At 45.9% G+C, this 15,745-nt stretch overlaps 1 protein-coding gene across 5 annotated transcripts in view; it reads left to right on the top strand.

The window, feature by feature from the left end:
* The window catches only part of TRMT11 (tRNA methyltransferase 11 homolog), a 157,719-nt gene that overhangs the window by 141,171 nt on the left and 803 nt on the right, over positions 1-15,745 (top strand). For all 5 annotated transcript variants that reach the window (XM_029596683.1, XM_029596682.1, XM_029596684.1 and 2 more), the window contains one exon: positions 15,131-15,745. This exon is cut by the window's right edge and continues 803 nt beyond it. In XM_029596683.1, coding sequence (XP_029452543.1) covers positions 15,131-15,262 — 132 coding nt within the window. In that variant the 3' untranslated portion in view covers positions 15,263-15,745. The remainder of the gene's footprint in view (positions 1-15,130) is intronic.

Raw genomic sequence — 15,745 nt, 5'->3', positions numbered from 1 at the left:
GGAGTGCCCCTAGTCTTTCTATTATCCGAAAGAGTAAATAACTGATTCACATCTACCCGTTCTAGACCTCTCATGATTTTAAACACCTCTATCATATCCCCCCTCAGCCGTCTCTTCTCCAAGCTGAAAAGTCCTAACCTCTTTAGTCTTTACTCATAGGGAAGCTGTTCCATTCCCCTTATCATTTTGGTAGCCCTTCTCTGTACCTTCTCCATCGCAATTATATCTTTTTTGAGATGCGGCGACCAGAATTGTACACAGTATTCAAGGTGCGTTCTCACCATGGAGCGATACAGAGGCATTATGACATTTTCCGTTTTATTCACCATTCCCTTTCTAATAATTCCCAACATTCTGTTTGCTTTTTTGACTGCCGCAGCAGACTGAACTGATGATTTCAATGTGTTATCGACTATGACGCCTAGATCTCTTTCTTGGGTTGTAGCACCTAATATGGAACCTAACAGTGTGTAACTATAGCATGGATTATTTTTCCCTATATGCATCACCTTGCACTTATCCACATTAAATTTCATCTGCCATTTTGATGCCCAATTTTCCAGTCTCACAAGGTCTTCCTGCAATTTATCACAATCTGCTTGTGATTTAACTACTCTGAACAATTTTGTATCATTTGCAAATTTGATTCTCGCTCGTTGTATTTCTTTCCAGATCATTTATAAATATATTGAAAAGTAAGGGTCCCAATACAGATCCCTGAGGCACTCCACTGCCCACTCCCTTCCACTGAGAAAATTGAACATTTAATCTTACTCTTTGTTTCCTGTCTTTTAGCCAGTTTGCAATCCACGAAAGGACATCGCCACCTATCCCATGACTTTTTACTTTTCCTAGAAGCCTCTCATGAGGAATTTTGTCAAATGCCTTCTGAAAATCCAAGTATAGTATATCTACCGGTTCACCTTTATCCACATGTTTATTAACTCCTTCAAAAAAGTGAAGCAGATTTGTGAGGCAAGACTTGCCTTGGGTAAAGCCATGCTGATTTTGTTCCATTAAACCATGTCTTTCTATATGTTCTGTGATTTTGATGTTTAGAACACTTTCCATTATTTTTCCTGGCACTGAAGTCGGTCTAACCAGTCTGTAGTTTCCCGGATCGCTCCTGGAGCCCTTTTTAAATATTGGGGTTACATTTGCTATCCTCCAGTCTTCAGGTACAATGGATGATTTTAATGATAGGTTAAAAATTTTTACTAATAGGTCTGAAATTTCATTTTTTAGTTCCTTCAGAACTCTGGGGTGTATACCATCCGGTCCAGGTGATTTACTACTCTTCAGTTTGTCAATCAGGTCTACCACATCATCTAGGTTCACCGTGATTTGATTCAGTCCATCTGAATCATTACCCATGAAAACCTTCTCCAGTACGGGTACCTTCCCAATATCGGGGCGGATTTTAAGAGCCCTGCTCGCGTAAATCCACCCGGATTTACGCGAGCAGGGCTTGCTCACCGGTGCGCCTATTTTACATAGGCCTGCCGGCGCGCGCAGAGCCCTGGGACTCTCGTAAGTCCCGGGGTTTTCCGAGGGGGGCATGTCGGGGGCGGGGCCGAGCGGCGCGCCGTTTTCGGGGCGGGACGCCGCATTTCGGGGGCGGGCCCGGGGGCGTGGTTTCGGCCCGGGGCGGTCTGGGGGCGTGGCCGTGCCCTCCGGAACTGCCCCCGGGTTGCGTCTAGGGGCACCAGCGGCCTGCTGGCGCGCGGGGATTTACTTCTCCTTCTGGGACGCGTAAATCCCCCAACAAAGGTAGGGGGGGGTTTAGACAGGGCCGGGGGGGGTGGGTTAGGTAGAGGATGGGAGGGGAAGGTGAGGGGAGGGCGTTAGCGAATTCCCTCCGAGGCCGCTCTGATTTCGGAGCGGCCTCGGAGGGAATGGAGGTAGGCTGCGCGCCGATCCAGGATTTTAGCAGATACGCGCGGCTCCGCGCGTATCTACTAAAATCCAGCGTACTTTTGTTTGTGCCTGATGCGCCTACAAAAGTACGCGAGGGCGCCCTGTTTGAAAATCTACCCCATCCTCTTTAGTAAACACTGAAGCAACGAAATCATTTAATCTTTCCGCGATGGCCTTATCTTCTCTAAGTGCCCCTGTAACCCCTCAATCATCTAATGGTCAACTGACTCCCTCACAGGCTTTCTGCTTCGGATATATTTTAAAAAGTTTTTACTGTGAGTTTTTGCCTCTACGGCCAACTTCTTTTCAAATTCTCTCTTAGCCTGTCTTATCAATGTCTTACAATTAACTTGCCAACGTTTATGCTTTATCCTATTTTCTTCTGTTGGATCCTTCTTCCAATTTTTGAATGAAGATCTTTTGGCTAAAATAGCTTTTTTCACCTCCCCTTTTAACCATGTTGGTAATTGTTTTGCCTTCTTTCTATCTTTCTTAATGTGTGGAATACATCTGGACTGTGCTTCTAGAATGGTATTTTATAACAATGACCACGCTTCTTGAACACTTTTTACTTTTGTAGCTGCTCCTTTCAGTTTTTTTCTAACAATTTTTCTCATTTTATCAGTTTCCCTTTTGAAAGTTTAGCACGAGAGCCGTGGATTTGCATACTGTTCCTCTTCCAGTCATTAATTCAAATTTGATCATATTATGATCACTATTGCCAAGCAGCCCCACTACCGTTACCTTTCTCACCACATCCTGTGCTCCATTGAGAATTAGATCTAAAATTGCTCCCTCTCTCGTCGGTTCCTGAACCAATTGTTCCATAAAGCTATCATTTATTCCATCCAGGAACGTTATCTCTTTAGCGTGTCCCGATGATACATTTACCCAGTCAATATTGGGGTAATTAAAGTCTCCCATTATTACCGCACTACCAATTTGGTTAGCTTCCCTAATTTCTCTTAGCATTTTACTGTCCGTCTCACCATCTTGACCAGGTGGATGGCAGTATACTCCTATCACTATAATCTTCCCCAACACACAAGGGATTTCTACCCATAAAGATTCAATTTTGCATTTAGTCTCATGCAGGATGTTTATCCTGTTGGATTCTATGCCATCCTGGACATAAAGCGCCACACCGCCTCCCAGGTGCTCCTCTCTGTCATTGCGATATAATTTGTACCCCCGTATAGCACTGTCCCATTGGTTGTCCTCATTCCACCATGTCTCTGAGATGCCAATTAAGTCTATGTCATCATTCACTGCTATACATTCTAATTCTTTCATCTTACTTCTTAGGCTTCTGGCATTAGCATACAAACATTTCAAAGTTTGTTTTTTGTTTGTATTTTCATTCTGCTTTTTAATTGATAGGGATAAGTTAGAATTTTTTAGCTCAGGTGAGTTTTTAGTTACAGGCTTTTCTTATTATTGGAACCTCACTGTCGGGATGCCCTAATTCTAATGTATCATTAATATCCTTTGAAGAAACCTCTGTCCGAAACATTCGCTGCTGAGCGACTGTCGGCTTTCCCCTTTGTTCTAGTTTAAAAGCAGCTCTATCTCCTTTTTAAAGGTTAGTGCCAGCAGTCTGGTTCCACCCTGGTTAAGGTGGAGCCCATCCCTTCGGAAGAGACTCCCCTTTCCCCAAAATGTTCCCCAGTTCCTAACAAAACTGAATCCCTCTTCCTTGCACCATTGTCTCATCCATGCATTGAGACTCCGGAGCTCTGCCTGCCTCTGGTGACCTGCGCATGGAACAGGGAGCATTTCAGAGAATGCTACCCTGGAGGTTCTGGATTTAAGCTTTCTACCTAAGAGCCTAAATTTGGCTTCCAGAACCTCCCTCCCACATTTTCCTATGTCGTAGGTGCCCACGTGTACCACGACAGCCGGCTCCTCCCCATCACTGTCTAAAATCCTATCTAGGTGACACGTGAGGTCCGCCACCTTCGCACCAGGTAGGCATGTTACCAGGCGATCCTCACGCCCACCAGCCACCCAGCTATCTACATTCCTAATAATCGAATCACCAACTATGACGGCCGACCTAACCCTTCCCTCCTGGGCAGTAGGCCTTGGGGAGATATCCTCGGTGCGAAAGGACAATGCATCACCTGGAGAGCAGGTCCTTGCTACAGGATCCTTTCCTGCTGCATCCGGTTGATGCCTCCAATCATGAGACCTTCTTCCTCCAAGGCAGCACCAGGGCTGCCAATCTGAAGTTGGGACACATTCAAATGGCTAGCGAACGAATTTGACAAGTCTGAAAAAAGAGCACAACCAGGGTCCTAAATGTCAATAACTCAAAAATAAAAGGAACCCATGTCACACGATTAAACCATCTAAATCAAATTATTTTAGTGAGATTTTAAACCGCATCAGCAAGCCTTAACGATGTGTTCTGAACAAACAGAACCGTTGGGTCTTTTAATCATTTGCGGCAAGGTCCTTATATCCAGCGAAAGCTTGAAAGTGCTGTCAGCGCGGGCTATTTAAATTCAGAAACTGGTTTCATTTGGTCTCTGTCCCGCTTCTCATGAAGTTCTATTTCGAGATTCGGCATCCGGATCAGAAGGTTTCTCGTCCATCTGCAATCAGCTAAGTGGAAGTTTTCCAATCTCTATTGTGCTAAGTTTTATTTCTATCGCATTTACAGTATTTGTGTTCTACCGGTTGTACTCACCCCTGAAGAAGCTATGCGCCTTGTAGCGAAACACCGGCTGTTGTCAATAACTGTTTAAATGGGGATAGACTACTTTTGACAGCAATTTCAAGCTTTCACTGGTTATAAGGACCTTGCCGCAAATGATTAAAAGACCCAACGGTTCTGTTTGTTCAGAACACATCGTTAAGGCTTGCTGATGCGGTTTAAAATCTCACTAAAATAATTTGATTTAGATGGTTTAATAGTGTGACATGGGTTCCTTTTATTATTGAGTTATTGACATTTAGGACCTGGTGGTGCTCTTTTTTCAGACTTGTCAAATTCGTTCGCTAGCCATTTGAATGTGTCAAATCTACACATGCTTGGGAAGGCCTCATGCCTATGAATAGAAAGTCATCCAAGTAGCACATGATGATGCCATCCCAGTTATCTGCTTCCTTATCCAGTTTAATAATGTGCTAAACATTTTGAGGTATTCATAGGAGCTTGGATAACTTGCTGGCATGCACTTATTGAAACATTACCCTAACTTCAGGTGTAAATTTCAGTGGTCTAAAATCATTGGCATGCGCCAAAATTAATCCGAAGACTGATCGAATTCTGCCTTTGCCACCGCCACCACTGCCCCCTGCACAGAGGTCCTCAAAAAAATGAACTAAGCATAGTCTAGGATCCAAACAAAATCATTCACTGAGCTAAATAATGGATGAGCCAGCATTTTCCCATTTTATTTTTGGTATCTTTCATAAAGGATCCACAGGTATGTGGAACTGTTATTTATTGAATTAATTTATATTCAGCCTTTCAAAGCAGTTCCCATTCAGGTACGGCAGGTATTTCTGTCTCCTTGCTAATCTTCTTACTGGTTCTGAATTACAAGGTAGATGGAGATTTGTTAGCCTGTTATCCATAGGGAAGGAACCCCAAAATCCAGTCTAGAACATGCAGAATGACAGCCGTATCTCTCTTTTTAAATAATGAAACACCTCTTTTTCTATGTTTTGAAATGATTACTGGGTATTTTACTTTACCTAAGTAGTTTTCCTTCTTTATGGCATTGCCTTTCTGTATTTTGTTTTGGGCACCTTGATGCAGGATGATTAGTTTTACAAATAGGACACACTTCCTTGAATTTGTAGGAGGTCAATATTTAGCCAGGGGGAGTCTTACTACTCCAAAATATACTGAGTTTAACTCCGTTACCTCGATTCAATGTATCTGGCTAAACTGAGGGCTGCCCTCAGAGGGCAGCCCTAAAGTTATCCAGAGATAGCATTATCCAGCCAAGTTATCCATCTAACTTTGCTCTGCCCCGAAATGCCCCGCACTGCCTCTGACTTATCCAGTTATGTTGTTCGCCAGCAGGAAAATTCGGGCCGATTGGATGCACGTTTTGGACGCGCTAGCTTTACCCCTTATTCAGTAAGTGGTAATAGCGTGTCCAAAACGTGCATCCAACCCCCCCGAACCTAATAGCGTCCCTAGCGCCTCTTTTTACTGCCGGCTCTAATTAAAATAAATTAAAACACGGTATCGCGTGCACAGGAGAGTGGCCTGTGCGCATGCTGGGAGAGCGGGCGCTAGCCCGCTCTCCCACGTTTTTACTGTATCGGCCTGTAGGAATGGGCAAAATTGCTCTCTTGAATTGTTAAAGGCATTAGAGGGAGTGATCTGATTCAGTCATGCATCTGTATCTTTCCTGTTTAAACTCAGAAACTGTCTCTAGCCATTCTTCATATGAATTAATTTATCATAATTCAGCCACATGTTCTATGGAGCCTTATAATCATACCGAGGTATTGTCATAGTGAAGAATGACAGTTGCCAGATTATAAAACATTAATATCCATTTATTTATATTCTTTAGATTATGATTTCTATCTTTTTCATTATCCTCCTTAATGTCATCTTTCTTGGATGGGTTCTCCTTGGCCAGCCACAGAAATATACTGATATATTTCTGCTTCCAAATCTTCCTTTTCAGTTTAGTTGGGAAATTAAAGCCCCTAGAGCAGAGCTTCTCAACCGGTGTTGCCGCAGCAAGATCCCTACTGTGTGCCACGGGGGTCTCCCTTAGCCCCTCCTTTCTCACATGGTAATGTGGCACTGCGGCTGGTAACCTTTGATCCTTCACAAGCAGCCCACCTTGCTTGTGATAATCCGTCAGCCAATGTCGTCTTCCCACCGCAGCAGCCTGCCTTCGAATAGGCACACACTGCACGTGCAGCACAGCCTCGCTGGTGGAAAGCAGTGTTTCCCCTAAGCTGCGCGTCTGTGCACAACGTTTCCTACGGATGTGCACAGCTGCGGTGGAACAAGTGAAAGACAACAGGACCTGGCTGCGGGCCGCCACTGAAGATGAAGTATATTAAAAAAAACATGTGACTGCAAGCCACCGCGTGAGCCCAGGCTCATGGGGCTGAAATGAAAAAAAAAACCAAAAAGACACATCTTGTTGAAGGCTCCTGCCAGAGCCCAGGCCGGCGGGGCCAAAATGAAAAAAATGAGAGGTCCTGCTGTAGACTGCCACCGAAGCTGAGGCCAGCGGGACCAAAATAGGAAAATAAAAGAGATCCCGCTGAAGGCCGCCAGCAGGGCCTAAATAAATAAATAAAAAAGCCAGAGATGCAGATGCTGTTGTCACTGAAGCCCAGGTCCATGAGGCTGAAGAATAAGCAGAGGCACAATTGTGTGAGCGAGATTAGGAGCTAATTTGTGAGTGTGCCTATGAGAGAAAGAGAGAGATTGGTAGCCTGCTTGTGTGTGTGTGTGTGTGAGAGAGAAAGAGAGATTGAGAGCCTGCTTGTGTGTGTGAGAGAGAGAGATTGAGAGCCTGCTTGTGTGTGAGAGAGAGATTGAGAGCCTGCTTGTGTGTGAGAGAGAGAGATTGAGAGCCTGCTTGGTGTGTGTGAGAGAAAGAGAGATTGAGAGCCTGCTTGTGTGTGTGAGAGAGAGATTGAGAGCCTGCTTGGTGTGTGTGAGAGAAAGAGAGATTGAGAGCCTGCTTGTGTGGGAGCCAGTGAGAGAGAGAGATTGGGAGCTTGCTTGTGTGAAAAGCCTGTGTGTGTGAGCTTGAAAAAAAGAGATTGCGAACCTGCTTGGGTGTATTCCTGAGAGAGAGAGAGATTGGGAGCCTACTTGTGTGAGAACCTGTGTGTGTGTGCTTGTAAGAGAGAAAAAGAGAGATTGGGAACCTGATTGTGTGTGATTCCTGAGAGAGAGATTGGGAGCCTGCTTGTGTGGGAGCCAGTGAGAGAGAGAGAGATTGGGAGCTTGCTTGTGTGAAAAGCCTGTGTGTGTGAGCTTGAAAAAAAGAGATTGCGAACCTGCTTGGGTGTATTCCTGAGAGAGAGAGAGAGAGATTGGGAGCCTACTTGTGTGAGAACCTGTGTGTGTGTGCTTGTAAGAGTGAAAAAGAGAGATTGGGAACCTGATTGTGTGTGATTCCTGAGAGAGAGAGAGAGATTGGGAGCCAGCTTGTGTGTGTGACTGTGCGAGCCTGTGTGCCTATGAAAACCTATGTATCACATATAAGCACTCACTGGCACACACACACACAATGTGTTTGTGAGGGAGGGAGAAAGCGTGTGTGTGAAAGCACAGGCATGTATATGAGAGAGGGAGTGTGTGAGAGAATGAATGTGTTATTGTGTGTGTGTGTGAGAGAGAGAGATAGAAGATAGTTTGTGTTGCCTGCCCTCCCCCAATCCATGATAATCTAAGGGTGACTGGAAATCAAAAGATCCCAGGTATGGAGAGCAGGAATTTTTAAAATCCTTTTTATTTTAATTATTGGATGGAGTTTGATGTTTTTGCTGTTTTGAAATATTTTTATTGGTGTGTTGGAAAATTTACATGTTTTTTAAAATGGATGTTTGTCGGCTGTTTTAACATTTATTTTTTTTATTAGTATGAATTTAATATTATGAGTGTTTTATGTCTTGATTTCATTGCTTGATGTTTTGTGAGGAATGATGTTTTCTGTTTTTCCATTGTTGTGCTGCATAATATAGTCAGGCTTGTGTTTCGGTTTTTGTTGACACATTTCTGTTTATATTTTATGGCCTTTTTATTTTGTTTTGGTGAGGATCTGTCTTGGGTAACTTTAATTCTTGCTGTGAAAATAATGGCACTTATCACTGGTTTTTACGGCATTATGGTCATCCCTTCTTTATTTCTATTTTAACAAAAATGTGTTCTTTATTAATTTCACCTGCAAGCAGAAAACATTTTTGAATGTTATTGCTGAAAATATTTTTTCATACACATTTTATTTTTACTACTGTTAGTAGGTATTAGGTGATTATTTTGTCTTTTATATCTCTTTATTGGGTGGACACTGGTCAGCAAAGGATAGCTGAGGGTTGGGGATGCAGGATCACTGGGGTAAGGAGAAGAAGGCAGAGAGAGAATGGGGCTTTCTCTGTCCTGGTGAAGCTGATCCTCCATCCCCGCCATAAATTCCCCAATGAACCTTGTGTCCCCGCTTTCCCCACAGTGGTCCTAAAGCCACTAAGTCTAACCCCCTATGCCTGGTGACCCTCAAGCCCCCCCTTCTCCTTGGAAGATCACCCTCTCCTCCTTGGCCAGTAAATGCAGCCAGGATCAGCTGCTCACCTCGGCTTTAGGGGGCAGGAGTAGAGTGGTCTGCGTTTTCTTCCGCTGTCCTCAGATCTTCACGGCCAGGGCTGTGGGCCCTGGAATTCAAATGCGTGGCCTGCTCTTTGCCTACCCGAAGGTGGAAGGCAGATTTCCTTACTCATTCTCTTCTCTCTCCTTCCCCCCACCACACTGAATCCTATCTCCTCCCCTTCTTCACTCTTTCTCCCTCTCCTCCGATCTCTTCACTCACAGGCTCCTGCCCACTTCTTTCTCCTCACTTGTAACTCACAGTCCATCTGATTCCCCTCGCTCACATCCCCTGACTCACTCTCCCCCCCTCTCCCCCATACAAATCCACAGCCTCTCCGATCCCTTCGCTGGCTGTTTTCCTGTCCCTCATCCCATCACTCACTCTCCTTCCCCTCCCTCCGATCCCTGCACTCGCCGCCCCCCAGATCCTCTCATTCACACTCTCGGCCCTTTCGCCCTCACAAGTGTGGGCAGCGGCGGTCGAGGCGGCAGGACCCGGGGTGATGGTGTGATAAGCAAGAAGTGGCAGAAGTAGTGGGGCTGACAGGGATTCACTCCCATGCCTTTTATTTATTTATTTTTTTTGTCGTCCTGAGTTTTGCTGGGAAATTGAACACAACTTAAAGGCGTGTGGCTCCCCCTTGTCTCAGGGTACAACACTGTTCTTCTCATGAGTAATCCCTGCAGGTCTGTTTCTTCAGGGGAGGCAGAACTGATAGACGCTGCCGGCTCGGCTCTGCTCCGCTTCCTCAGGAGGAGGAAGGCTCTTCTGGATTCTTCTGCCAGGAATTAAGCCCGCAGTAATGGACACAAAAAAAGGGGTTGAATTAGCACAAGTTTGAAAGTTGTGAGCAGCAATGGCATTCACCAAGGCCAGGGCTGAAAACTTGACAGAGGGAACCACTGCTCACAAGTTTCAAACTTGGGCTAATTCAAACCTTTTTTGAATCTGGTCTTTGCCATTCATTGTCTGCTTCAGTATCATCCCCTCCCCTTCTATTCCCTGCAATACAGGAAGAGAGGTGGGGGGAGGAGAATGAGGATGGAGGGGTTGCCTTAGGGAGCAGAGCGGATGTTTTTTTCTCTGACTCCTGCAGGCTCAGCCCCTCCCCTTCCATTCCCTGCAATACAGGAAGAGAGCTGGGGGGAGGAGAATGAGGAGGGAGGGGCTGGTTTAGGGAGCAGAGTGGATGTTTTTTTCTCTGATTCCTGCAGGCTCAGCCCCTCCCCTTCTCTTCCCTGCAATACAGGAAGAGAGGTGAGGAGAGGAGAATGAGGAGGGGAGGAGCAGGCTTAGGGAGCAGAGGGGATGCTCTTTTTCTCCTGACTCCTGCAGGCTCAGCCCCTCCCCTTCTATTCCCTGCAATATAGGAAGAGAGGTGGGGAGAGGAGAATGAGGAGGGGAGGAGCAGGCTTAGGGAGCAGAGTGGATGCTCTTTTTCTCTGACTCCTGCAGGCTCAGCCCCTCCCCTTCTATTCCCTGCAATATAGGAAGAGAGGTGGGGAGAGGAGAATGAGGAGGGGAGGGGTTGCCTTAGGGAGCAAAGTGGATGTTCTTTTGCTCTGTAAGCTGCAGGCTCAGCCCCTCCCCTTCTATTCCCTGCAACACAGGAAGAGAGGTGGAGGGAGGGGCTGGTTTAGGGAGCAGAATGGATGTTCTTTTCTCTGTAAGCTGCAGGCTCTGCCCCTCCCCTTCTATTCCCTGCAACACAGGAAGAGAGGTGGAGGGAGGGGCTGGTTTAGGGAGCAGAATGGATGTTCTTTTCTCTGTAAGCTGCAGGCTCAGCCCCTCCCCTTCTATTCCCTACAATACAGGGAGAGGTGGGGGAGGAGAACGAGGAGGGGAGGGGCTGGCTTAGGGAGCGGAGTGGATGTTCTTTTCTCTGTGTGCTGCAGGCTCAGCCCCTCCCCTTCTATTCCCTGCAATACGGGAAGAGAGTTGGGGGGAGGAGAACGAGGAGGGAGGGGCTGCCTTAGGGAGCAGAGTGGATGTTTTTTTCTCTGACTCCTGCAGGCTCAGCCCCTCCCCTTCTATTCCCTGCAATATAGGAAGAGAGGTGGGGAGAGGAGAATGAGGAGGGAGGGGTTGCCTTAGGGAGCAAAGTGGATGTTCTTTTGCTCTGTAAGCTGCAGGCTCAGCCCCTCCCCTTCTATTCCCTGCAACACAGGAAGAGAGGTGGAGGGAGGGGCTAGTTTAGGGAGCAGAATGGATGTTCTTTTCTCTGTAAGCTGCAGGCTCAGCCCCTCCCCTTCTATTCCCTGCAACACAGGAAGAGAGGTGGAGGGAGGGGCTGGTTTAGGGAGCAGAATGGATGTTCTTTTCTCTGTAAGCTGCAGGCTCAGCCTCTCCCCTTCTATTCCCTACAATACAGGGAGAGGTGGGGGAGGAGAACGAGGAGGGGAGGGGCTGGTTTAGGGAGCGGAATGGATGTTCTTTTCTCTGTGTGCTGCAGTCTCAGCCCCTCCTCTTCCCTGCAGCTGCTAGAAGGGAGGTACTAGAGAGCAGACTGCTGCTCTGCTACTTAAGCCTGAAAGGAAGTGCCGGAACTGTCTTCCTGGCTCTTCCCCTCCATATTAAGCCATAAGGCTATGTACCACATGAATATTATTTCCTAATTAAATAAGGAGTTAATTTTTGTTAGAAGGAGGCTGTGCATAGATGTAGTTTTGTGGTCGTGCGAGATGGGCAGTATAGGTCTGTGGGCATATGACACCATAGTTAAAAAAACCAAAGAGTGTGTGTGTATGACGAATGGAGGCTGTGCATGAGAGTATGCGTGATAGAAGACTGGACATGTGGGTGTCTGTGTGCTTGAACCAAAGAGTTTGTGTGTATGACGAATGGAGGCTGTGCATGAGAGTTTGTGTGATAGAAGGCTGGACATGTGGGTGTCTGTATGCATGAACCAAAGAGTGTGTGTGTATGACGAATGGAGGCTGTGCATGAGAGTTTGTGTGATAGAAGACTGGACATGTGGGTGTCTGTATGCATGAACCAAAGAGTGTGTGTGTATGACGAATGGAGGCTGTGCATGAGAGTTTGTGTGATAGAAGACTGGACATGTGGGTGTCTGTATGCATGAACCAAAGAGTGTGTGTGTATGACGAATGGAGGCTGTGCATGAGAGTTTGTGTGATAGAAGGCTGGACATGTGGGTGTCTGTATGCATGAACCAAAGAGTGTGTGTGTATGACGAATGGAGGCTGTGCATGAGAGTTTGTGTGATAGAAGACTGGACATGTGGGTGTCTGTATGCATCATGAACCAAAGAGTGTGTGTGTATGATGAATGGAGGCTGTGCATGAGAGTTTGTGTGATAGAAGGCTGGACATGTGGGTGTCTGTGTGCATGAACCAAAGAGTGTGTGTGTATGATGAATGGAGGCTGTGCATGAGAGTTTGTGTGATAGAAGGCTGGACATGTGGGTGTCTGTGTGCATGAACCAAAGAGTGTGTGTGTATGACGAATGGAGGCTGTGCATGAGAGTATGTGTGATAGAAGACTGGACATGTGGGTGTCTGTGTGCATGAACCAAAGAGTGTGTGTGTATGACGAATGGAGGCTGTGCATGAGAGTTTGTGTGATAGAAGGCTGGACATGTGGGTGTCTGTATGCATGAACCAAAGAGTGTGTGTGTATGACGAATGGAGGCTGTGCATGAGAGTTTGTGTGATAGAAGACTGGACATGTGGGTGTCTGTGTGCATGAACCAAAGAGTGTGTGTGTATGACGAATGGAGGCTGTGCATGAGAGTTTGTGTGATAGAAGGCTGGACATGTGGGTGTCTGTATGCATCATGAACCAAAGAGTGTGTGTGTATGACGAATGGAGGCTGTGCATGAGAGTTTGTGTGATAGAAGGCTGGACATGTGGGTGTCTGTATGCATGAACCAAAGAGTGTGTGTGTATGATGAATGGAGGCTGTGCATGAGAGTTTGTGTGATAGAAGGCTGGACATGTGGGTGTCTGTGTGCATGAACCAAAGAGTGTGTGTGTATGACGAATGGAGGCTGTGCATGAGAGTTTGTGTGATAGAAGGCTGGACATGTGGGTGTCTGTATGCATCATGAACCAAAGAGTGTGTGTGTATGACGAATGGAGGCTGTGCATGAGAGTATGTGTGATAGAAGACTGGACATGTGGGTGTCTGTGTGCATGAACCAAAGAGTGTGTGTGTATGACGAATGGAGGCTGTGCATGAGAGTTAGTGTGATAGAAGACTGGACATGTGGGTTTCTGTGTGCATGAACCAAAGAGTGTGTGTGTATGACGAATGGAGGCTGTGCATGAGAGTTTGCGTGATAGAAGACTGGACATGTGGGTGTCTGTGTGCATGAACCAAAGAGTGTGTGTGTATGACGAATGGAGGCTGTGCATGAGAGTTTGTGTGATAGAAGACTGGACATGTGGGTGTCTGTGTGCTTGAACCAAAGAGTGTGTGTGTATGACGAATGGAGGCTGTGCATGAGAGTTTGTGTGATAGAAGACTGGACATGTGGGTGTCTGTGTGCATGAACCAAAGAGTGTGTGTGTATGACGAATGGAGGCTGTGCATGAGAGTTTGTGTGATAGAAGACTGGACATGTGTGTGTCTGTGTGCATGAACCAAAGAGTGTGTGTGTATGACGAATGGAGGCTGTGCATGAGAGTTTGCGTGATAGAAGGCTGGACATGTGGGTGTCTGTGTGCATGAACCAAAGAGTGTGTGTGTATGACGAATGGAGGCTGTGCATGAGAGTTTGTGTGATAGAAGACTGGACATGTGGGTGTCTGTGTGCATGAACCAAAGAGTGTGTGTGTATGACGAATGGAGGCTGTGCATGAGAGTTTGTGTGATAGAAGGCTGGACATGTGGGTGTCTGTGTGCATGAACCAAAGAGTGTGTGTGTATGACGAATGGAGGCTGTGCATGAGAGTTTGTGTGATAGAAGACTGGACATGTGGGTGTCTGTGTGCATGAACCAAAGAGTGTGTGTGTATGACGAATGGAGGCTGTGCATGAGAGTATGTGTGATAGAAGACTGGACATGTGGGTGTCTGTGTGCTTGAACCAAAGAGTGTGTGTGTATGACGAATGGAGGCTGTGCATGAGAGTTAGTGTGATAGAAGACTGGACATGAGGGTGTCTGTGTGCATGAACCAAAGAGTGTGTGTGTATGACGAATGGAGGCTGTGCATGAGAGTTTGTGTGATAGAAGACTGGACATGTGGGTGTCTGTGTGCATGAACCAAAGAGTGTGTGTGTATGACGAATGGAGGCTGTGCATGAGAGTTTGTGTGATAGAAGGCTGGACATGTGGGTGTCTGTATGCATGAGGCAGAGATTTCTGCTTGTATGTGGTAGGCTGTATACGTGTGGATATGTATGATGGACTGTGTAGTTGACAAAATTTACTTACTTTATCCATGCATACAGTATTTAAAACGAATGTCAGCTATTGAATTGTGAATATAAGTTACTTATGGTCTTGTGATACTGTGATTCTTTAGTTCCTTACTGCTTTCAGCTTTCCCTGCTACTGAATACTGTGAAATGTGCACTGCATTAACTAGAACACCAGTAATACGTTGAGTGCATTACTTTGTGCTTCTGTATTTACTGAAATAGACAGTTGCACATATCACATTATGTAAGCTCGCAGGTTTCTGGTTTGCAAATGTATTTATCCTGATCCACTTTGACTTGAGCAGGATTTATTCCGGGCTTGTATGTCTGTGTTAATTTGTCAACTGAACGTATTTGGAAGATGGAGCCCACGAGGATGCCAGTGACGAGTGCACGATAGTCCTGGAATTACTTGCACGGCATTTGACGTATATGTATGTTGACTGGAATAAAACCTTAAGAGGTTTGAGGGAAAAATTATTATTTTCTGGAAATTCTTTTTTGTTTTTGTCACACACAGGAGCAGGATCAGAACGCTCATCTATTGGACTGTCAGTACATGCCATACAAGGGTCACGACTCGTTTCGGGAAAAGTATTTCAGCGGCGTGACCAAGAGGATTGCCAGGGAGGGGAAGAACAATCAGAAATGAAGAGGATAAGAGCCCACGCCGTGGGTGGCATTTCTTTGTAAGGAGCAGATAACGTCATCCATCCCGATGCTCCTAAGAATGCACATCGCTTTTCATGGGCAAGAAGTGAAACCCTACCTGTACCTTCTGAAAGTTAGCAGAGAGCTGTACCTGCCACTGCAAGGGGGAAGTATTTTTCTGTCACCATTCAAAACTTTGGAACTCAGCATGAGGCTGCCCAGAAGGGGCCTTATCACCTGTATATTTTCCTGTGGCGGTCAGATTCACTGCCTGTCCGGATAGCGCAATTAGCCGATGCTAAGCTAATTGGGTCTGGCGTACGTTCTACTTTGTTGTAATCGCCACACAAGAACACATGGAGGCAATGGTTTTGAAACCAGTTTCTCTTTTTTTTTTTTTTTTAAATCAACTCTGTTTAAAATGTATTTTATTGTACATAGCTTTTCAAGCTTTATTTTACCTCATTTTAATTGACAGTAGTGC

The sequence above is a fragment of the Rhinatrema bivittatum genome, chromosome 3 (assembly GCF_901001135.1).
Source record: "Rhinatrema bivittatum chromosome 3, aRhiBiv1.1, whole genome shotgun sequence".
Classification (NCBI taxonomy): Eukaryota; Metazoa; Chordata; class Amphibia; order Gymnophiona; family Rhinatrematidae; genus Rhinatrema; species Rhinatrema bivittatum.
The sequence above is the reverse complement of the archived record's forward strand: the minus strand, read 5'-3'. Positions and strand labels throughout refer to the sequence as shown.